Source organism: Podarcis cretensis, assembly GCF_951804945.1.
Source record: "Podarcis cretensis genome assembly, chromosome: 4".
Classification (NCBI taxonomy): Eukaryota; Metazoa; Chordata; class Lepidosauria; order Squamata; family Lacertidae; genus Podarcis; species Podarcis cretensis.
In genome coordinates, this window is record NC_137173.1 from 57,077,777 (window position 1) to 57,100,799 (window position 23,023).

General features: G+C 40.8%; 1 protein-coding gene across 6 annotated transcripts in view; it reads left to right on the top strand.

Annotated features, from left to right (window-relative positions):
* UMODL1 (uromodulin like 1) overlaps window positions 1-23,023 on the top strand; it is a 75,243-nt gene that overhangs the window by 50,414 nt on the left and 1,806 nt on the right. For 5 of the 6 annotated variants that reach the window (XM_079973175.1, XM_079973172.1, XM_079973173.1 and 2 more), the window contains 16 exons: window positions 83-205; window positions 5,742-5,996; window positions 6,314-6,426; window positions 7,026-7,245; window positions 7,426-7,563; window positions 8,234-9,055; window positions 10,266-10,511; window positions 11,563-11,675; window positions 12,733-12,946; window positions 13,900-14,037; window positions 14,881-15,251; window positions 16,395-16,537; window positions 17,858-18,094; window positions 18,837-18,996; window positions 20,326-20,410; window positions 21,748-21,939. In XM_079973175.1, the coding sequence (XP_079829301.1) occupies window positions 83-205; window positions 5,742-5,996; window positions 6,314-6,426; window positions 7,026-7,245; window positions 7,426-7,563; window positions 8,234-9,055; window positions 10,266-10,511; window positions 11,563-11,675; window positions 12,733-12,946; window positions 13,900-14,037; window positions 14,881-15,251; window positions 16,395-16,537; window positions 17,858-18,094; window positions 18,837-18,996; window positions 20,326-20,410; window positions 21,748-21,920 (3,551 nt within the window). In that variant the 3' untranslated portion in view covers window positions 21,921-21,939. The remainder of the gene's footprint in view (window positions 1-82; window positions 206-5,741; window positions 5,997-6,313; window positions 6,427-7,025; window positions 7,246-7,425; window positions 7,564-8,233; window positions 9,056-10,265; window positions 10,512-11,562; window positions 11,676-12,732; window positions 12,947-13,899; window positions 14,038-14,880; window positions 15,252-16,394; window positions 16,538-17,857; window positions 18,095-18,836; window positions 18,997-20,325; window positions 20,411-21,747; window positions 21,940-23,023) is intronic. The other variant, XM_079973170.1, reaches the window with a different exon arrangement.

Consider the following 23,023-nt stretch of genomic DNA (forward strand, 5'->3'; position numbering starts at 1 on the left):
ATGAATCATTAAAGCGAGCACTTCTGAAGAGGTGAGTTCTGGGAATTGCTTTGTAATTCTGTCTGCTTTATTATTAATTTAGATGCCACAGACTCTGGTCCAGATTCACTCAGTGTTCTATTTAAAATAAGAAATTCTTCTGTTTCAGCTACAAATTCAACATCTGCATCACCAGAACTCAGCAGACCAGAGGATTCAAAATGCTGTAAGTTACATTTTCTTTTTAAAACTATTAAATTTTGCATCCACTTTGTCTAAGGGAAATAGTACATGGCCACCTTTTGGCTCATTTTTTCTCAGAGGCAGTATGGAGTGGAGCACCACACAAACAAAAAATAAGTCCTAAATGAACATAGAAGGATATTTTATTTCTCTCCTGAAGTCTGCCTGAGTTCTGATATTTACAGTGACATCTGGTGGCTTGTATGAAGAAATCAGCCATCCATTCCATTACAGATTTCTTTTTTCACAGACTCGTTTAATTCCTTTTTCACTGTGAAGAAAACTAATTTAATGTGCATGTGCATTACTTGTTTTCTCATCACATGACTGCTCAATACAGCTGAATGTGCAAACTGTAGAATGTGTTTTAATAGGTAGGCGAGGTTATATTGACTGCAATTTATCCCACCAGGTGCCCACGCATGTGGGCTGAACAGAGTTTAAAGTCCCATACTTAACAGCAGAATGTAAGTACAGTGGTACCTTGGGTTAAGTACTTAATTCGTTCTGGAGGCCCGTACTTAACCTGAAACTGTTCTTAACCTGAAGCACCACTTTAGCTAATGGGGCCTCCTGCTGCCGCCGCGCCACCAGAGCCCGATTTCTGTTCTTATCCTGAAGCAAAGTTCTTAACCTGAAGCACTATTTCTGGGTTAGTGGAGTGTGTAACCTGAAGCGTATGTAACCTGAAGCGTATTTAACCCGAGGTACCACTGTATACAGAAATAGGCTGTGAACAGGGCTGGATTTAGATGAAGAGAGGCCCTAGACTACTCCACTTGTGAGGCCCCTCCCCATCTTCCACCCTCACAACTGGAAGAAAATGGAAGAGTGTTATAAACAAAATTGAGTGAAGCTAAGGATGATGACGGATATTTAAAATTATACAATTCACAATTTCTCCTCTAAAGGACATATTACAGTGGTACCTCGGGTTACATACGCTTCAGGTTACAGACTTCGCTAACCCATAAATATTACCTCGGGTTAAGATCTTTGCTTCAGGATGAGAACTGAAATCGTGCTCCGGCAGCGCGGTAGCAGCAGGAGGCCCCATTAGCTAAAGTGGTGCTTCAGGTTAAGAACAGTTTCAGGTTAAGAACGGACCTCCGGAACGAATTAAGTACTTAACCCAAGGGACCACTGTATTGTTAAATACCATGGTGATTTTAAAAAATGCATAAAATTAACACTGGAAAACTTTTGCAATAACTGAACTTCGTAAACCTTTTGTGGCCTGGGCAGGCCTGGATTAGTACCCATGTCTTGTTCCTCACTAAGGAATCAAGTTCAGACTTCATGGCATTTAACCATGGCTCAGCATCCTCTGAGGCTAAACTTTGGACCTCTTGGAGGCTTGAAGGTTCCCAAACCTTCTCTGAGTTACTAACAACAGCTGTATCTGCTATGACTGTTTTAGCAAACTCCTGGGCAGGGCAGGCTGGGTTGTACTCTTATATACCTGCTGGGATTGACAAGGTATCTGACCCTCAGCTGAATCTCATAGCTCTCCTGTAGCTGCCTCTGATTAGTTACCATTTAACTCTTGGGGGAAATAATTAGCATCACACGTCATGTGCATGGAAGTTGCCGAACCAATTAACCAACTAGAAGGATTACTGTTAATAGCACCAGTTTTCCTATAACCTGATATTGCTGGATAGTTTTGATGAACTGCAAAAGCATATTTAGTTTGCTTTCTGTTGCCACCCTGGAACTTTTCTTTATTAGTGCCTCTTTGTTTTGTACAATTCCTTGCAAATGAAGGAAAACAACTTTTCTGCTTGTATATGTTGATAATATAATTTTGGTTACTGAGGATAAACAAGATTGTACAAAAACAAGATTGGGTGCAGGCCTGGCCAGGACATAGGCATCGTGACTGTGACAAAGGTGACCTGTGTCCTTGCTTGCTTGCTTAACAGCTGTTGGGAACTTCAAGGTCCCTGCTCTCCCTTCTTATGGTCTTTGTACTGGACCTGGAGACTTCAATAGAGAGCATTCCATGTCAAGAAGGGGGGCAAGTGGGCACTCTATCAAATGACAGGGTAGGAGTTACACGGAGCAGGGCCTTTTCACTGGTGGTGCCCATTGTATGCCTTGCTCTTCCCAGACCTGCTCTCTTTTGGCCTGTATTTTGGAGCTTTATAATTTAGGAAGACTTTGGAAGAACTGGTTGACCAATCTTATCAGTTGCTGACATATGAGTGGATTTTATTTGCTGCTATTCTGTGCTTCTGGTGCACCAGGGTTTACACCAGTGTAATAGAGTTGGCCAGGATGCCAGAAGGGATACAATTTACGAGCTTTCTCCATTATATGCACAGCAGGGGGTGTTCAGTCAACAGTGCAAAGGCTGAGCTGAAGCATTCCCTGCCGGTTACCTGCTTTCAGCAATAGGGGTCGCTGTTTGGTTACCCAATTGGTTAGCTGTCAGATTCTAGAGCTCCCTATTGGTGGTTCTTAGGTAATTCACAAAATACAGAGTCCATTCATAAAACACAGTGTTCATTCATAAAGCACTAACATAAATCTCCATCGCTATATATTGGGTGTATATTTCAGCAGTTGAACATACAAGTTTATGGCTATGCTGTAGTGTAGTGCTTATGCGACTGTGAATAAAAGGTGGCTGGGCTCATTGTCTCGGGGTTTGGGAGGGAGAAGTGAAATTGATTTCTAATACATGCCCCCCCTTTATTTCCATAACAAGTCCTTGAGTCTGTACTCTGAATGGTGACACCAGGGACCTATAAGTTACAGGGCTTGTCAGTCCAACCCCTGCACAGTCTCATCAGGGCTGACCTTAAGGTCTTGCTTCTGAGGCATGTACAAAGTATCAGTGAACAAAATGAACCACATGAGAAAAAAAATTGTGACATTGGGATATGTGTAGATCTCCACTGTGAGGTAAATAGAAGTCACCCTAGGGTAGAAAACTAGCTGTCTGAATTCACCTTAGTTCCAGCAAAGCAAACAATTCATTTATTGTACATACCACCGTTCAGTAGAAATTTGCCAGGCAGTTTACGTAAAATGATACCATTAATAAATAATTACATAAATGGAGACCGGGGTAGCGTGCAGCAATACTTTTGGTCTGTAAATATACTTGGCCATTTTGAGGCCTCAGACTGGTACACAAAAGCTTCCTTGATAAAGTTTTCTGTATTGAAAACTTTGTTTCTTGCAGCAAAATATCATTTTGAGAAATGTGAGTTCTCTAGCAATGAAGTACTGGAAGAGTTTGTCTTTTCTACGTAGTTGGGTTTTGCCTGGAGAATTTTAATGGCTTGCATAATTGCTTATTCCGCTGTAGATTTAGCCACTTCTTTAAGCTAATTGAATCAAGAAACTTACATTTGCATGAATGAATAAACATGACGCTGTTGAATATTTAACTCCTGTCAAGACATGGCATGTGGTTTCCACAGTCCTGCATACCACTACTATTTATGTAACAGAACTCCTGTGAATTTGCCTTTTAATACAGCGCTGAATAATGTTTCAATTGCAAAATTCAGAATGCGTTTATTAAAGAAGTCCCCCTCAAAATAATATAATATAAATCTTCAACATTTTATATTGCTTTAACTTCTTAAGAAATGTAGATGTATTCATCTTGTGACAATCCATGTTGGCCCAAGACATTTTGGTGCTTGAAGTGGCTCACACTAGGGTTGACACTTTAGAAAAGTCTTGTTGCTCGAAATATACACCAATTCTTTTGAAGCAAATAATTTCACCTTGCTGCATGGCAGGACTGTCATTGGTAGCTAAATACTTTGGATGTGAGAAATAGAATGGTGTTCAGCTTAAGGACTTTTGTGTGTTTTTTACTACTTTTGTATGACACAGGAATGCTGCCACAAGTCAATCTCGTATTAATTTTTGTAAAAATAAAATAAAAATGGCATGCAGTTTCTTGATCTCATTATAGTGATGTCTTTTCCAGATGTTGTAATGCATTTCTTCACATTCTCTTATTCCCTGAGTAGCCCAGAGATTAAGATCAGCTTTATAAGATCTGGACACCTCTTGTAGTTTGCAGCATCTGTCTATTTAAAAATACATATAAGTTGGGCAGATAACAAGCTCCTAGAATATTTTTGCCAGAAACCAAAATCAATAATTCTGAGCCCCCTATTTCCCTTTTCATCACTGTGCCCCTAACAATCTGGAGGGTCAGCTATTACTCTGACCATTCAACCCTTGGGGCCAAAAGTAAACAGTCCCACAAGTCCTTCATATACATGGAAGCAATCCTGGATCATTAGGGGCTTGGGATACATTTTATATTGACTATGTACTTTGCTGACTTCAGCTGAGTTCGAACATTTCTATTGAAGTAGATGAAGCATTTTTTATCTCCAAATCTCAAAGAAATGCATATAAGGTTCTATACCTAGGCAATAAGGTAAGAATTCTTGTATAGCAGTGATAATGGTATAGCTCAGATTTTTGCTGGTAACTGTATTTTCCTCACTTAAAGAACTATAGACAAGTGAACAACGAAGGAAGAAAAAAGACAATAGGTGTGTAGCAGACGTTTTCTTTTTGTTTAATTCTGTAGTGCAGAGGTTTTCAACCTTTTTGGGTACACGGCTCCCTTGACCAACTATATTCTTTCTGCAGCACCCCTGTGGGGCTCAGGAGCCCAGTTATGTCACCCTTTGCCTGCAGAGCTGGCAGCCCCTCAACCTTTTCCAAACACCCTCCCTTGTGGAGTGTTCCCTCAGCCTGCTCTTCTTGAGAGTCCTCTTGGCAGTTGCAGCTGCTGCCCTGGTCTCTGAGCTGCTCCCCACCCCTGGCCAAAGAGAGGTGCCTCCTCACACTGTCCATAGGGGCCTGGGACTTGTCTGTCCATTCCCAACAGCAAGGGCTGGTGGACTGGCTGGCTGGGCTCCCTTGCTCGCTCCCTCACCTGCTTACTCTGAGGCCACTTCAGCTCCTGGCAATCAGCACCCGCTGGCCAGCCCCAGAGGCACCATTCGCCTGGGGAGCTTGTAGCCAGGGCTGCTGCAACAAACAGCTGGGCAGGCCTTTGGGAGGTAAAGATGCGAGAGGGCATCAGAGGGAAGGAAAGAGGGACAGAGGCCAGTATTGCCCGCGGCACCCATGACCATCATTCAAGGCACCCCAGGGTGCCATGGCACACTAGTTGAAAACCACTACTGTAGTGTATAACATTTTAGTTTTTATTTTGTGTGTTTATCTTACAGTCAGCCAATCAGAGTCTTTGAGATTGTGCATGCCACAAATGCAACTGAATGAATTAACAAATGATTAAAGTAGGATTAGGATTATAAATGGTCAATCTAGCATTTAAATTTAATGTCAGGAGGCAATTTTATATAAATGCACAGTGAATTTGTATTCCTATTATTACTTAAGGGCTGCAATAGTATGCATATTTACCTTTGAATAAAGCTCATGGATTATAACTGGGATTACTTCTTTGAGTAAGATTACATAGTACACATGCAACTGCGGTAACTCTCACCTAATTGCTATTGCAGATGCTCCAGCTATTAGAAACTACAAGATCTTCAGTGTTACTAGCACCAGTTTTGAAGTGGCTTGGAATGTGAATTCGACACGGAACCATTCGTTCAATATAGAAATATACAAAGGCAAAGAACTCGTGCAACAAATGGAAACCAATGATACCAAACTAGATGTGTTCAATCTGGAAGCAAGCATAATGTACACAGTGAACATCAGTGCTGAAGATTGTGGCAAAAAGATTGTCTCAAGTAGAAAAGTAAAGACAGGTAACAAGCATTTTAGAATTTGGTTTTCCTAGTATAAATCTGGACTGTCCAAGATATGTGTTCATATTTCAGGTCAGACCTTCAGCTGCATTTCATCATCTCTACTCAGCCCACTTGAACGAGTCAATGCAGATTTATAGCTAATCTTCATTGCCTAGATTAATTACTGTCACATCATAGTTAGTATGAACTACTAATTCATATAGTTTTGTCATATAGTCATATAGTTTTGAAATGTGTTTTGATAGATCTGTCTGTTCTCAAATGAATATCACACCCCACCACCCATATTACTCACTTAATATTTTGTCTTTTAGATGCCTTAGTATTTGGTTTAACAATAAGGATCTTGAACTATAACTTCATGGATCAGCTCCTCAACGCTAGCAGTATCGAATATCAGGCATTTTCTAGCATTCTGATGACTGAGGTAATACTAAAAATATATACTCCTTTTTAAAAAAACAAAAATGGGATATTTTATTCACAATAAGTACTATATTTTATAGCAGAGGGTCCTAGCAAAAGATATAGGATGATAACTGCACCAGAAACAACTTCCATTTTAAGTGTTAAGCTGATAATGCTACCATATTCCTTCACCAATGCAACAAATCTTCTTTCATAACATGCATAAATTCCAACATGGTTTCTCAAGGGGTTAGCTGTTTCCCCACCAACACCATTCTTGTAAAGTTGTGACAAATAATCATAAGGAAAGAGGCACATTATGAGTTGGAACACTTTAATTGGATACTATAGGTATAGGGCATTAATTTATATGCTATTCCAACTAAACTGTTACATCTTTTTTACCATTGTGGAGCAAGTGAATGACAACTGTGTAGAACCATCTGAATTAATGGAAGTTTCAGGTAGCCTACTAAATTACCACTTTTTTGTGGGCGCACCATGGAACATAGGTTTTTCTACAAATTCTGAATACAGACATGAAAGTGTTGTGGTAAACAAAATTCAGTGTATATAGTTTTACATTAAACTAGCAATAGTTCTCTTATCTGTTTTCAGATCAGAAAGTCACTTCCTTCAAATATGTCTGCATTATACCAGATGGGAAAGCTGAAAGTGCAAATATACTCTCTTAAAGCTGGTAGCATTGTTGTGAGACTTAAAATCATAGTAGAAGACCCATTATTTCCAAAAGACTTGTCTGCATTTGAGCCAATGATTTCATCACTGTTCAACAGTTCTGCATTCCTTGTTGACCAGAATAGCTCTCGAGTAGAAGGTAGGCTATCTAATTTAATGTCAAACTTGCATAGCTTCTCAGTTATAGTACAGAGGAAACTAGTATTAGGTCTGTAGATCTCCCAGACCTTGGAGAAATTACTGCATTATTTGTCATTCTACTCCCAGTTAACCGAACCAAAGTTGCTTTGCTTATTGAATTTTGGTTTTTGAATTACAGACTGGAATGAATGTGCTTCCCGGGCAGAGAATGATTGTTGTACCTATGCAGAATGTATCAATACATTGGGCTCATATATGTGTAGATGCAAGACAACCACAGATGCCAATCCATCCCGACCTGGGAGAAACTGTGAGGGTAAGATTCAGACTAGTTTTTCTGTGGAGGCTTTTTTTTCTTCCCATGGATTGAAAAGGATTCTACTTTGCCCCCCTTTGTGCATTTGTTTACACGAAGGGATTTGGACCAATTAAAGGCATGGCATGGCCATGCAGGTGGAACCACCCCCAGCATTCCAACTGCTCACCCAGATCTACCTTCACACCTGGAGGGAAGGCCTTCAGGAGGAGCCACTCATACTTGTTTAGGCTACTCCATGCAAGGAGGTGGCTCGTGTGAATGGGGAAGGGCTGTAGTTCAATGGTTGAGCAACTGCTTTGCATGCAGAGGGTCTCAGGTTCAATCCCTGGAGAGAGAACCATGTCTAGACTCTGGGGAGCCACTGCCAGTCAGTGTAGCACGTACTCAGCCATATGGATCACTGTTCTGACTCAGTGTTAGTCAGCAGCTGCCTTTGTTCCTCTGTACCGTCAGGATGTCAGCAGAGGGACAAGTGCAATGTCAGAGGTGAGTCCAGTAAAATGGAGGCCCTTCTCATGGAATAAGACATAAAGGAGACTAGTGTTTCATATTTATTATTAATTGATTTATACTAGTACAGTAGTTTCATGAATAGTTGTTTACCAAGGAAATACCACTCATATTGTACACTTTGGTTTGTGTCAAATGCGTAAATGTTGCCTTCCAGGTGATATTGTGGATCCGGTTACAGAAATGGTGCCTGCATTTGAAGCAAATGCTACAGAAGGACTGCCTGGGACAGGTTCCACTCCTCTGGCAATGTCTGAAGTAAGGGCAGTGACTTCATTCACGTCTAAGTCCACTGAGACAATAATATTGCCCTCAAATGGGACCCAAGAGTCAAGCACTCTTCCATCAGACAAAACCCTGTCAGCATCTCAGAGAATGACCACTTCAGGGTATGTGAGGAACAATTACAGCCAGAGTACTTCAGCAACCCCTGCTCTGGTGACAGAAAAGTGGGACAATATAACTACCACAGGATATGTCAGGAATAATAACACCCTGAGTACTTCAGAAACTCCTGCTCCAGTAACAAAAAAGTGGGACAATGTAACTACCACAGGATATGCCAGGAATAATAATACCCTGAGTACTTCAGAAACTCCTGCTCTGGTGACAAAAAAGTGGGACAATGTAACTTCATCAAATGAAAACTTAGTTGAAGAGAGATCAACAACACAAGAAAGGCATAACTCTTCAATGTCCATGTTTCCTGGCGTTTCAAATATTACAGTTTATCCTTTTGTGAGAAATGGCTCTGAAGTAGAGACAAGCACACCTGGCCTCATAACTGAGAGAAGTTCTCAGCAAAATGCAACTTCAGCCCTGAATGTAACCCAACACCCCACATTTTATGTTCTCAATCATACCTTTGATAAAGAGATGGGGAAAGATAACAGATCTTGGTCTGAGAAAAATCCATCCACAACATTACCATCTTCGTCTGGGGGCTACACAGTTGCCGCCCCTGCCTCAGATTGTGGTGGTGAGTCTGCCTTTACACTAAAACTTTCCTTAAAATCAACTTGTTAGTATGTAGAAAAAGACATTGAGGGTTAGTGTGTGTAGAAAATGCAAGAGAATGGCTACAGGCCAGTCAAACACTTAAATTCCTTTGAGATTTTAACACACACCTTTCTCTTAATTTCACTCAATTACATCTCCTGTTTGCAGAGTGGATGTCCAAAGTACAGAAGAACTGTCTAAATTTGGTGCTGAATGCAAGCTGCACTGTTAGTAATGGGTCCATTTGGGAGCTCTGATTAGGAGTTCCCAACTGGATCTGACGCCAGTCAAAAGCAGTGCAACTTGCATTTAGAGTGAAATTTAAATGGTGCTGAATACAAGCTGTGCTTGCCAAGGGACAGTTCAGAGAGCACTTCAGATTACCCAATCAGAGCTCCCAAATTGATCCGATCCTGGCGGTTAAATTTTGTGCTGCATGCCAGTAGGTGGCCCCACTGGTCATATGATCCCTGCAAAGGGTTGGCTACAATGTGATCTGGCTTTCCTACTGCTGGTAGAACCTTTGCCTCAGAGGAGGCATGCTTTCTCCAAACGCAGTTTCCACCTCTTCCTAGTAGGATTCATCTGGCAAGCATTGAGGCCAATTCCTCACTGACAGAGGGTACTTCCCCTCTTTCAAAGAAGTATCCTATAAAAATAACAGAAGGGCAAAAGAAGCCTTGTCAAATTCTAGTTTGACTGGTAACATGTATATTCCAGTATTATTCTAAGAGAGTACACTTTCATTATCATTTATTATTTGTAAAAGCACCTAAAATACAATGTGTTTAATATCTATATAAGTCAACTAGCTCATAGTTTTGCATTGTTGAAATTAAAAGTTTCACGTAGCTTTCTCTTACTGAAATTAGATATATTAATTTTGCCTTGGGTGCCAAGTACCCAGACACTGTTGTTGTTGTTGTTGTTTGAACATAGTTTAAAGTTACCTCAACTTTCCTGCCACCTTTAATTGCCACTAGTCTATAGTTTATTTGGAGATCAAATTTGTTCCAAAATGTGGCAGGTGTGGGAAGGAGATTCTTTCTACTGTAAAATCTGTAAAACTTTTCATTAAACTTTTCATTTAAAATGTGACAAATGGAATAGATGTTTCTAAGATAATTCTTTGTTTTCCTTCCTTCAAATATTTAATTGCCATCTCCTTTTCTTCTTAATGCACTTTCCAGCTTCAAATATTATTTTTTCCAATATAACCAATACCAGCTTTCAAGTAACTTGGACCACAAATGTTCCACTAAATACTTCTTTCCAGTTTCTGTTGCTTAATGGAAAGGAGCTTATACAAGTGCTTAAGACCCAGAGCCACAACCTGACTATTTCCGGACTAGAACCTGGGATTTTGTACACTGTTGAAATTGAGACAGAAGTTTGTGGAAATAAAAGCATACCAGTACAGCATAAAGTAAAGACAGGTAATGGACACTTGCCTCTTCCTCCAGGTGGGCGGTTGTTGTGGATGCTTGCACTCGGTTGCCATCCCTCCGCAGCCAGAATGCACATGGCCAGGTGGCTGTTGGGGAATTCCACTGGCCTCCTGGGTAGCTGGCTGGAGTTTCCGGCAGCTCCTGCATTTTAGGTTGGCCAATAAGAGACCTGCTCTTGGGGGGGGAGGTGACTCACAGGCTGAAAGGGCATTGGCTGCCACCTGCCTGGGCAGCCAATGAGGCATAAAATGCTGGCGGCACCTCCCTCCCTCAGCACAGCCAGTGGAAGAGCAAAATGTATAAAGCATAGAGTAAAGTATACAACATAAAGTAAAGGCAGGCATAACATTCTTAGAAGTTAAATTTTTTTATAATCTGGCAACCACAAGTCTATAAGAGAAATGTCAGCCCTTTATACTTATAGGGGAATGCAAAATATGAGAAGAAGAAGAAGAGGAGGAGGAGGAGTACTATTCACAAAAATTTGGCCATTTAGCTTGTCATTGAGTTGGGTCACATCCACGACATACATTTAAAGCATTCTTATACCGCTTCAACCATCATGGCTTTCCCCAAAGAATGCTGAGAACTGTGGTTTGTTAAGGGTCCTGGGAATTGTAGCTATGTGAAGGGATCGCCCAAGAACTTTCAGCACCCTCAACAAACTAAAGTTTCTTGGATTCTTTGGGGAAAACCATGAATGTTAAAGTGATTTAAGAGCACTTTAAATGATGTGGATGTGACCTTTCACATTTCCTGCTCACAAGAGGGAATGAAAATTTTGAAGTTATTTATGTCTTATGAATACCTGCTTCTTCATTCATAAATCCAGAACAGCCCAATAGTGAAAAAAAACCTCTCTGTATCTAAAAGTAACATTTGTTATTTTCCTCCAGTTCTTTTAAAGTTCTTTTTACTCAGCTTTGCTATTTGAGTTTAGAAAAAGAGTTATCTGAAATTTCCTAGAGGCCTAGAAATTGTATTCTGAATACAACACTTATAAACGTGTATGTTTACATTTTTTCCTCCAATCTCACAGCTGCCCAGATACTTAGTGGAACCATCAGGATATCAAATCTCAACTATAGCTCAGGGTTCAGCAACACAAGTAGTCAAGAGTATCAAAATTTTACACAGTTGTTTTTCACTGAGGTAAGTAAATATGATAGAGTTGGAAAACTCAATATGGTATAAAATGGGTATAATTATGTATTTAATGTGTTGTACTGTTGTCCAGTGGAGCTTCTCACTTTTCTCCTCTCTGCTGAATCCCCCCCCCCTCAAAACCTGCTCCAGAGTGTTGGAAGGCCCTCCTGAGCAGATTGCGGGGGGCAGGGGCAGAAGAGCACAGCGAGAGGAATGAGATACACAACCATTGTCTCTCAGGTGATCTTGAATCTTGGGCCTCAATTAGGGCTTTATAACGTGTTAATCTGGTAGTCCTGTGGCAAGAACCTGACGTGTGTTCATCACTTGAAAATTGCAACATCATGTTGTCTTGCAAGTATGAAGCAGTGATCAGAGCCATGTTCTCACCTTCACATCCACACTGCCACTACCCAGCCTGTACCTCCATGTATCCCTTGGCTTCAGCCAAAGTCGAGGGCAGGCTCTATGCATGTGCAGCAGGATGCATTCATTGAATGCATGAGCTTAGGTCTATGGTTTTTGCCACCTCACATCCCTGTTTCCCCCCCATAAAGTTCATACATTCAACTGAGAGTTATCAAATGATGAAAAATCCAGTTGTCTTATAGCGGTGGTTATCAACTTTATTTATCTAACACCATGCAATAACATTGTTCTCTAGGCAGCTTACAAACATAAAATGATAAGATCACAACTAAAACAAGACAACCCTAAAATAACAACTTGCAAAAACCCCCAGAAAAGCTAGGTACCTACTTATGGGAAACAGTCTCCTGTTCATACCTGTCTATAATGCGGGCTTCTCATTTATAATAAAAAGGGTAAAACTATGCTGGTCCAACCAGTTCAAAGGGTAGTAGGAAAGAATTGTGCATTATTGGTTCAGTTCTCTGATGCAGGACCACCCCATCTTCTGAATATTCTCTAATCTTGGGTCTAAACATGAAGCAGTTCCCAGTGCCTGATATGTTGAGTTGTCTGTAAAACGTCCTGCACACAAAATCCAAGTCATTCTCACTGCACATTTTTATCCACTACATTCATTCTGTTTTGACAATAGGTCCGTACATCTCTGCCCCTTAATATTCTCCCGAAAATGGATGCTGGCTTGATTAAAATGTTGATAACGAGTGTAACTAATGGAAGTGTAGTGGTGAGCTTCAACCTCCTGATTCCAGCAGACATGGATGCAAACAACGTTTCCAGTTCTTTCCTTGAGGCCTTTCTCCACAGCCGCCATTTCGTGATTGATAACAGCAGTCTCTCCATACATGGTAAGCAATAGTTTATTGTTGTAATTTCTCAAACCCTGAAAAATGGTAAGTGCTGGACTTCAGACTTCAAAAGTAGGTCATGAATGAAAGTGACAAATGAAAAGCTGTTATGGGACCTTTAGTGTTTGTACTGGCTATTTATCTCACAAAATAAAATGTATGATTCATCATTTCCAAGCTAAAACAGCTTATGTTCGGTCACAAATGTAGAACCATTCTTGACATTGCATTTTATTTGTTTATTTTACTTAATTTATACGCCACTGTTCCTTCAAGGAGCTCAAGGTACATGGTGCAGCCACCTCCATATTATCCCCAAACAACCCTGTGAAGTAGGTGAAACTGAGAGAGTGTGACTGTCTATAAAGAGTCACCCAGTGGGCATTGTGGCCAAGGGAGGGTTTGAAACCATGTCTTTGCTTCCCAGTCTAATCACCTCCTTTAGTAACAGTAGAAAAGCAGCATCTCCAAATGGCATCTAAAACACACACACACACACACACACACACACACATTTCATGCGGCATAATCCTATGCAGGTTTATTCATTAGTAAATGTTAAAGGATTGCAGCCTTGGAATGATTGCTATGAAATGGCACCTCACCTCAGTCAAAATGACATCTCCTCTAGAAAATCTCCTACATGCATTGTCCACCCTTGGCATCATGTTGGGAGGGCCTAACCCCTCTTCAGGAGTATGGAACTAGTGGCATTAGGACCCAGGGCTGGCATCTTTTTGGGGAAAGCTGATGTCCATGGTGTTCATGGTGAATCAAAGCCCTTCCATCTGGGGTTGGTACTTAAAGGTGGGGGGGAAAACTTCTCAATAGCCTGTGAGAATGCTGGCTTATAACACTGCCAGTACTATAACTGCAAGTGCAGCTAAATAATAATCACTCATGAATTGTCACTCTCTTTATTATTACTATTATTATTATTATTTAAAAAACAGATTATGATGAGTGTGAGAGGGAAGAAACAGATTGTTCTTCTGATGCATCTTGCTCTAATACTTATGGATCTTATGAATGCAGCTGCAAAGAAGGATTTGTCAACGCGAATGCTGAGAGACCCGGGAGAAACTGTGAAGGCAATGTTTCAATATTTACTTTCATTTCATCTTATGAATATAAGATCAGAGCATATTTAGCAAATTCACCATAGGTGGGATTACAGTACAGTCTATAAACATACTGTAGCAGATGTTCACACAAAATAAGCCTGAAATAAGGTGCTGCTGGATCAATTATATATATTACATTATATTGCTCACTGGAGTCCAATGTTTTGTAATACAGAAAGGGGGCTCATTTCTGTGAACATTTTCAGCAGAACTGAAAAGCTCTCCCCACCCCTCCACCCCTTTGGTGTTTGTTTGGGAAAGGCTTGAAAATGTTCACCTATTCAGGAAGCAGTTCACTTGCTGAATTAATTTTGTCCTCAGTGACATCAGCACATAGTCAATTCCAATGGCCTACATAGTATTGTGACATCAGCTCACTAAATGGCAATCATTTAAACGATTTCTATGCAATTTTACACGCATTTTATTTACCAAGCAAAATTAAATTATACTAATTTAACCAAAAGATCTTTTTATTCCCAAGTCATGTTACAACCTTTTAGCACCTTTCATTTTTGGAATTGAAAATTGAAAAATTCAACAAGCCCTATTGTTACAATTTAAGCTTTTTAAAAGGGAATATTTCAGCCCCCCTGAAACTACTCCTTTTGATGAGAAAATTTAAATGGAACAACATTCCCACTTTAAACCCATTTTAATAATGTGTTCTGGTTCACTCCCTGTAAGAAAAGTAATTGAATAATGCAAGTTGCCATACCTTTCCCTTCCACTCTATAGCACTTTTTCCCAACCCTGATGCAGAAGGTACCCAGACAAAATACCTGAGCAGCACAGTTTTACCTTTGACAGATCCGTATACTTCAAACCATGTGCCATCACCTGCTGGAGAGGATTCTTCTGTCCCCAAAACCAGAAGTTTGGAAAATGCAACCACCAGCACTATATTTAGCAATGCATCTACAGAAACAACACTGAATGTTCAAGTCTCATCCTTACCACCCAGTAAGCCTTCCCAGGGGATTTTAATTAAGAAAGCAGTCAGAGTGCTTTGCGAGATTGAAAAAATTGTCATCACCATTCAGAAGGACTTTCTGAAGCAAGAATCTATCCCAGAATCTTCCCTGTACCTGGGAAGACCCCACTGCAATGTAAGCTCCAGCAATTCTAGTCATGTCATACTTCGGACTGGGTGGAACGAATGTGGAACTGAAGTACAAACCGTAAGTCACTTCAATCTCGGAAGAGAACATTAAGTGATATTTACTGACATATAGTAATAATGAGTTCATTGAGATAACAAAGTAAGCATCAAAGGTCACTGAAACTAGAGAGTTCAGACTTGCATCCTGCAAAACAACTGGGGAACTTGCTTAAGAACAGAGAAGGTTGGAAAATTATTATCCACAATCCCTAAAGGAAACTGCTTACATATGAAAATAGGATAGTGAATGAGATATAGGCTTTTGGTTTGGTGAGCAGTTTGGATATAAACCATTGCTATTATTAATAATAATAATAATAATAATAATAATAATAATATTCTTACCTTCCATTTCCTTTCCTTGCTCTTGTGCAGAAACAGCACTGTGGATTCCATCACTGATGCCTAACCTGCTAATTGTTTTTAGTCAGGGTGAATAGAAGAAACATCTGCCTCTATTCAATCTGCAGAATATAGCTGCAGTTGCTTTATGGCCCTTTATAGAGATTTGGGAGACTGAAGTTTTAAAGCTATTGGCAATAGTTCTGCCTACACTGTATTTTAATATTTTGTTGGAAGCTGCCCAGAGTGGCTGGGGAAGCTCAGCTAGATGGGCGGGGTATGTATGTATGTATGTATGTATAAATTAATTAATTAATTAATTAATGATGCAGGTGTATTTGTAAAAAATAATCAACATGTCTGTTCTGTGGCCTGATACAGGAAGAACTACATTTTTTTTTTGTCACATGCATTAATATGTCTAAAGCTTATTCCTGTGCATAATGGTGGCTACAGAGACAAGATGGTGTGACATTTCCTGGTAGCCATCATGAACTGAGGGTTGTGTGAATTAGTGGATATGTGCCAGTTCTAGAATCCCCCCATCCACTCCTGATTTTATTGTATTAATTATTTTATAAATATTTATATACTACCCTTCAACCAAATGCCCATATTTTCACTCTTATACCATATTTTCACGAGTGCTTTTCTAAGATGACTAAACTTAATTGTTTTAATCCTTCCTCATATGGAAAAGGTTCCATGCCCGATTGTTCTGTTTTATATGCTGAAGCCAGTGTGTCCTCCAAAGTTATCCTTAAAATGTAACAAACAAACCCTGATTTTCTTCTTCTGTTGCATTTGTTTTTTCCCCCAGAACACAACACACACCATAGTAAAATCAGTTCTTCGGAATGATTTGCTTTCTTCAAGGGTCATCCGCCACCTGAAGGTTGTCAGTCCAATCCTTTGTGTGTTTCAAAATGATCTCTTGACTTCATCTGGATATACTCCAGAAGGGTAAGTGGGAATTTTAATACCCCAAATCCAAATGGTTCAGTGTACCTTCATTTCATTATACACTAAGGCAGAGGTTTTAAACCTTTTTTGAGTCCACGGCTTCCTTAACCAACTACATTCTTTCTGCATCACCCCCTGGGGCTCAGGAGCCCAGTTATGTCACCCCTTGCCTGCAGAGCTGGCAGCCCCTCACCCTATTTTGAACACTCTCCCTTGGGGAGTATTCCCTCAGCCTCATCTCCCCTCTCCTTGGGAGTCCTCTGGGCAGTTGCAGCCGCTGCCCTGGTTTCTGAGCTGCCCCCTCCACCCCAAAGAGAGGTGCCTTGTCACACTGCCCCACAGGGACCTGGGAAGCAGCCTCTGACCAGCCCCAGAGGCACCATTTGCCTGTGGAGCTTGTAGCCAGGGCTGCTGCAACAAACAGCTATGCAAGCCTTTGGGAGGCAGATACACAAGAGAGCATTAAAGGAGAGAGGGAAGGAAAGAGGGACAGAGGCCAGTGTTGCCCATGGCACCCCGACCATCCTTCAAGGCACCTCAGGGTGCCATGGCACACTGGTTGAAAACCACTGCACTAAGGAATTGTAGTGAAGATCCCCCCCCCTCCAAGAGACTCAGAGGGACACTAACACTCAGATAACAGCCTACTAAAAATGGATACACTCTCTACAACCTCCATAAAAGAGAAGAGGGAGAAGATGGGGTTTTGTGACAGGCAGCTGTAGCTTACAGAGAATAATTTTACCAGGGCTCTCTCCAATCACAGTGGTTTTGGGAGGGCCAAATGGAGGTAATTGTCAGAACTGTGTCATGGTTTTCCATTCCTCTTCAGAGTACACTCTTAGGAGAAAAGAAACTGGAAACATTTTGGGTGGAGTGATATAGATTTTGTTTATGCTTAGTTTCCAGTTTAAGGGATCTAATCTCTTCCTAATGCCAGTCCATACCAATGCTTCTCTGAAGACTTTCTTTAATAAAATCTAGTTCTGCACATTGTAAATTTTAAATTAGTTAATATTGTAGTGTGTGTCTGTTCTGCTGAGTGTTGGTTGTTATTAGGGGAGTCAGTTACCATCAATCCTCCCCAATTCTGGTCCTAGCTGTAGTTGCACCTGCTTTTTAGGATAGAATATAGCACTGTCTAGCTCTGTGGTTTTTGTTGTATATTTGTTGTGTCTAACTCTGTTTTATGTGTGTGCGTGCACACATAGTGTTGTACACAGAATCTAGAAAGAATACTGGTATTATGCGCATATGGGACAGAGGAACAGAGCTCATAAAAAAGCACTCCATGAATTTTAACAACTGATTATCTTGCAGGGTTTATACCATTTTTGAGGATTTACATGGATCAGGACACTTCTTAACAGAAATGCAGCTATTCATTGAAAATGCCCCAATTCCCAAAAATTTCACCATTTCTGCTAGTGATGACCTAATGATTGAAGTGGGAATACAGAGACATGATAGCAACCTCAAGGTGGTCGTCAGCGAATGTTGGGCAACTCCAACTAATAACTCAAAGGACCCTCAGTCATTTCCTTTTATAGATGGCAGGTATGTTACACGCAATATATTCAGGGTGTCACACAAAAACCATGTACCAGGTAGTGCTATCTGAAAAATTAAAATACAGCATTTAAGAGCATCATTTCAAGTTGGCAAGTCTGTGATTACTTAATATTTAGTTTAATTATTCTTTAGATTTCATCTTATTACTCGGGGTTAACACAAGCCATTATTTCTCAGTCTCTGCCCCCTGTCTGTAATGTTGGGATGATTTTATTGAACTACTGTGAATGGTAGTTATAAAGATTACTAAATTAATGAATATGAAGTGGCTTGAATCCTCCCAAGCAGTATATATAAATGCTGAACACCCAAGTTGACTGCAGCTACAATGGGCTTTCACAAGAACAAAAAAACAAAACTTACCCTTGATCATGGATTGATTATAAAAAGGAACGTGGTATTTCTTCCTGGATTAAATGAATTATGTTGGGGCAAAAAGGCAGTATTGAAAAGTTGGGTTTATTTTTGATCAAGTACAAGATAATGTACACCCATATATGCCTTGTTTAAATTATTATAATGTATGAATACTCCTAGGAAATAAAATGAAAATTGCTAGGTATTGCTACTGCAGTTGTTGTTATAAGCTATTCCATAGCTGCTGATGGAAGTGTGTCTGCTTCACTTTCTCTCTCTGGACGGCTACCATCAATTTTTAAAGGAAGCTCAAAAACAGAAATACAAGTTAGCATGGACAGTGTTGAATTATATTCTGTTCTCTTTTCAGTTGTCCAGTTCCAAATGCACACACCACTATGATTTCGAATGGGATATCCAACAAAGCCCAATTTAAACTGAAAATATTTTCCTTTGTCAATGACTCAGTGGTTTATCTACATTGCAAAATCCATGTTTGTCTGGAAATTCCAAGGAGTAGTTGCAAGACGGTAAGGCAGCTTTTATTATTTCCTACTTGAAAACCTTGTTGGAAAACAAGATGAAGGGGGGTATATATTTCCCATGTATTCCCCAACTACAACAGTAAAATTACCCAAGAACATATAAGGCAGACTCCAATGTTGTGTGAGCAGATGTCTGCTTGTCCCATTGGCCTTCACTCCCCCCCTGCACAGTGGCGTAGCGTGGGGGCTGCAGGGGGGCCGGCCGCACCGGCCGCAACATCAGGGGGGCGGCGCTCGCACTCGCAGCTCTCTGCCTCTACCGGGTTAGGGGGCGCAAATTACGTGCCTTGCCCCGGGTGCTGACAACCCACGCTACACCACTGCCCCTGCAGCCCCCAGTACACCCTCAAAATGTGAAACATAGCCACCATTCAAAATTTGCACATCTCTGAATTTTGCAGTGCAGTTCTTCAGTCAAGCAGTGTACACAGAAATGCATTTATTCATGAAGATATTAGTGAAGATTATATAAAAAGGCATTATGCTAGGCAAAATGTGTATAGTTGGATACGTTTGCTGATAAATTTTTATGACGACTCTTCTAAAAAAATTAAAATTGGAAATTTATATGGAGAAGTGAGCTTCAGATAGGAAAAGTTAGAAAATGAGAGAAACCAAATTTCTCCCATCCCTAGTTGCTGACCCTTCTTAGATGACCTTTTGAAATCTATTAGTAAATGACTACTTTGAGTGCTATGGATTGAAGTCAATACTTAGCAGTAGCTTTGAAGGTCCAGTAAAAGGAGTTGAAAAAAATCTCTTAGCAGAAATATAAAGTGTACAATGGAAAACTAGTTCCTATTGTAGTCTTAGGTGTTAATTAATATGGTGATAATGAAATTAGTATTGGCAGTGATCTTAATGGAGGATTCTTATACCTGCTAATATTTCTGAACTGTAAAAGGAAACATTCCCCTGAGTTTAGAGAATATGGGATACATATTTTCTCCCATGCAAGCGGTTCTGTTTTTAATTTTACTTCTATAAGTATTTCTCTACTGCCATATCATTAAATGTCTAGGTGGTGTACAAATAGTTCTCAAACTAGTAGCTTGCACTTCATGCAAGCTTCATGCTCCGGCACCGGGGGTGGTGGTGGTGGAGAGCAGGCGGGGGTGGGGCACCCAGTGTGGGTGATGGCACCTGCCAGGATCGTGCTGCCAGGGACGGTGCACTCCCCTCGCACTCCTCTTCCTCCTCCAGTGAGCTTGCAAAATCTGTTAAGATGGTCTGCAGATTGGTAGGCACCTAAACATTTAACACTGGAAAAAGAGAAGGCCACCAATGAATGTTTCTTCATTTTTATTCTTTCAGAACTGCAATGGTTTCCGGTTGATGAGGACTGGGGAAACTATAGCAATGCCCAGTGCATCTTGGGGGCCTCTGCGCAAATCCGGTGGTAAGCAATCAGTCACCAGGCTTGCAAAGATTAATACTGAGAGACAGCTAGGAGCGAAAATGATAAGAATGGTCATAAATGGGTTGGGGGTGCTGTGAACTAAGCAACAGAACTGTGCTGTGGAACCACACACACCCCCCTGCCCAAACCAACCAGAGCAGCCACTTGGCTCCAGGAGCAGGCCTAGGGCTGGGATGCAGCCAGACATCTGGCCCACCTCAGAGCACAACCCAGCCATGCTGGGCTCTCACACTCACTCAGTGGCAGATTGTAGGCTCTCAAATTTCAGCGGCACCCTGCGCGACACTAAAATATGCCCCCCCTCCTCTCGCACTCCATTCTGGTCATACTACCCTAAAACTGCCTCTGACTCTCCTTTCTCCCTCCTTATAGTTAGCATAATGAGGGCCACACAGCAAGCCCTGAAGTGCTTCAAGATGATAACACAGCAGACTAATTATTGTTTGTTAATGCTGTACTGGCACTATTCTAATCTCATGACTATTGCATTTATCCAGTCCCCACACATTAATAAAAAGAAGTTTCATTGGTGGTTGTCTGAAAGTTCTCCACCAGCTGTATGTGGAGGAAGAGGGCAGCATGGCCACTGCTGATCTGCTTAGCTCACAAGATCCTGTCATCTCTCTGTCTGGCCCCATCCCTTTCCTCCCTGAGCAGGAGCTGCAGTTTGTTGATTTGTGATAGTGAGAAGATGGGATTATCTATGCAGACATTAAGGCTGCAATCCTATACAGATGTAGGAATCATCCACTCTTCCACTTGCCTGTGCCTAGAAAGTACAGGTCCAATTGGGGTTGTTTTTTCTTGTGCCATGCTTCCTAGACATGGGTCTGAATAGTTTTCCATTTGCCCTGCCACTTAATCTGGGAAAACACGCTTTCCACTGCTGAACTGTAGCAAATTTCAATCTGTGGAAAAACCAGTTGATGTTTGCTCCAATTCAGCAGTAAAGAGTGGATTTTCCTGGGAGAAAGTGGTAGGGTAAACAGAATTGTGGATGACCCTTATCTTGAAGGCAAGCCCTACTGAATACAACAGGAGTTACTTCCAAGAAAACATGAATAGGATTGCACTTTTGAAATCTGGTAACGTTTTACCTCATTTGCCTTTATGTTTTATAAGGACATTTAAAGCACCCAGTCACCCAAGGAATTCTGGGAAATGTAGTTTGTCAAGGGTGATGGGAATTATAGCTCTGTATTGGGTAATCTACAGTTCTCAGGCTTCTGTTTTGGAAAAGGATATACTTTAAATGCATTGTGTGTATGCAAGCCAATATATCATCACATTTAATATTTTTATTTCCTTTATTTCAGCTGAAGAAAAGCGTGGCTTAGGAGCAGGTTACATAGTCCTCATTGTCATTGGTGTATTTGCTTTTATACTGGCAATAACAGGTCTTTTAATTTTCCAACACCAACGCAAGGCCGGGGCGTACAGTTTCAAAATCAAGTCTGACAATTTTAACTACCAAGTGTTCTATGACTGAACATTTCAGTTTTCCAAATGTAAGTTCTACCTTTCACTGAACTATTGTTCAAAGGGCTAACTTGTGTGGTCCCTGGGAAATATTTTAAAACGAGTTTTCCCTAGTGCAAATATATGGACTGGAAACTAATTAGGGTTTTGCTGCTCCTTTCTGCTGTGTGTGTGTGGCCATCTACATGTAAAAACTAGTTTTTCCTACAAAATTTGTCCTTTATACATCCAGTATCCACAATCAATCAGTACAGTGTGGTGAACAAACCATTAGGGAGCAAGGCTAGGAAGATGGGAAGTTAAACTCCTACTCAGTACTAAAGCTCATTGGGCAGCTTTAGCCACCTCACTTTGGGCTTGTTTGCCAACATTTGAGCATTAGTAACTGCTGTTCATCCACTTTCCTCCCACCCATATTAGACGACACCTGCATGTCTTTGAATTTGTATATAAGAAGCAACTAGTTTTTTCCAGGTAAGAGTGCAAAAAGCACATAGTCAGACAACTGTAAATTCTTAGCACACATTTTTCTGATTGCTGTGCAGTATCTGGTGTAGATATTTGTAATGTGGTTTGTTTGCACAGCTTTCTGGATTTGTGCAAAACTTGAGGGATCAAAAGAGGGGGAAATAAGGCTATGCTTCTCTCTGTTCGGAGCACACTAGAAATAGTACAAGCACAGTCGGAAGAGAAATGAAAACATTAAGAGAACAGTGCATGTGGACAGGAGAAAGAAGATGATTGATCTACCCACTTTGTGATCCTGAGTAGAGTCGTTTGGAGACTCATTATCCTCAGTTTATCTGATTATCTCAGTATTGAGTGAGCTTGAAGTTACAGGGGGGAAGCATCAAGACTGGTGTTGTTTGAGGGTAACAGTTTGTGGATTACACAAATTAAATAGGATTGGGAAAAGCTGCAAACCCGCAGTAAAGAGCAGTGTGGACAAGCCTTCCCTGCTTGCTTAACTGGCTTGGGAAGATAAAATAGAATCACCCCAATGGATGAAATGAAGCTTCATGGAAGAAGAGTGCGATAGAAATGTGATGAATAGGAAGACAGCCAGTGTCATGCTACTAATCAAGTATTCCCCCCCCCCCCTTCTTGGTATTC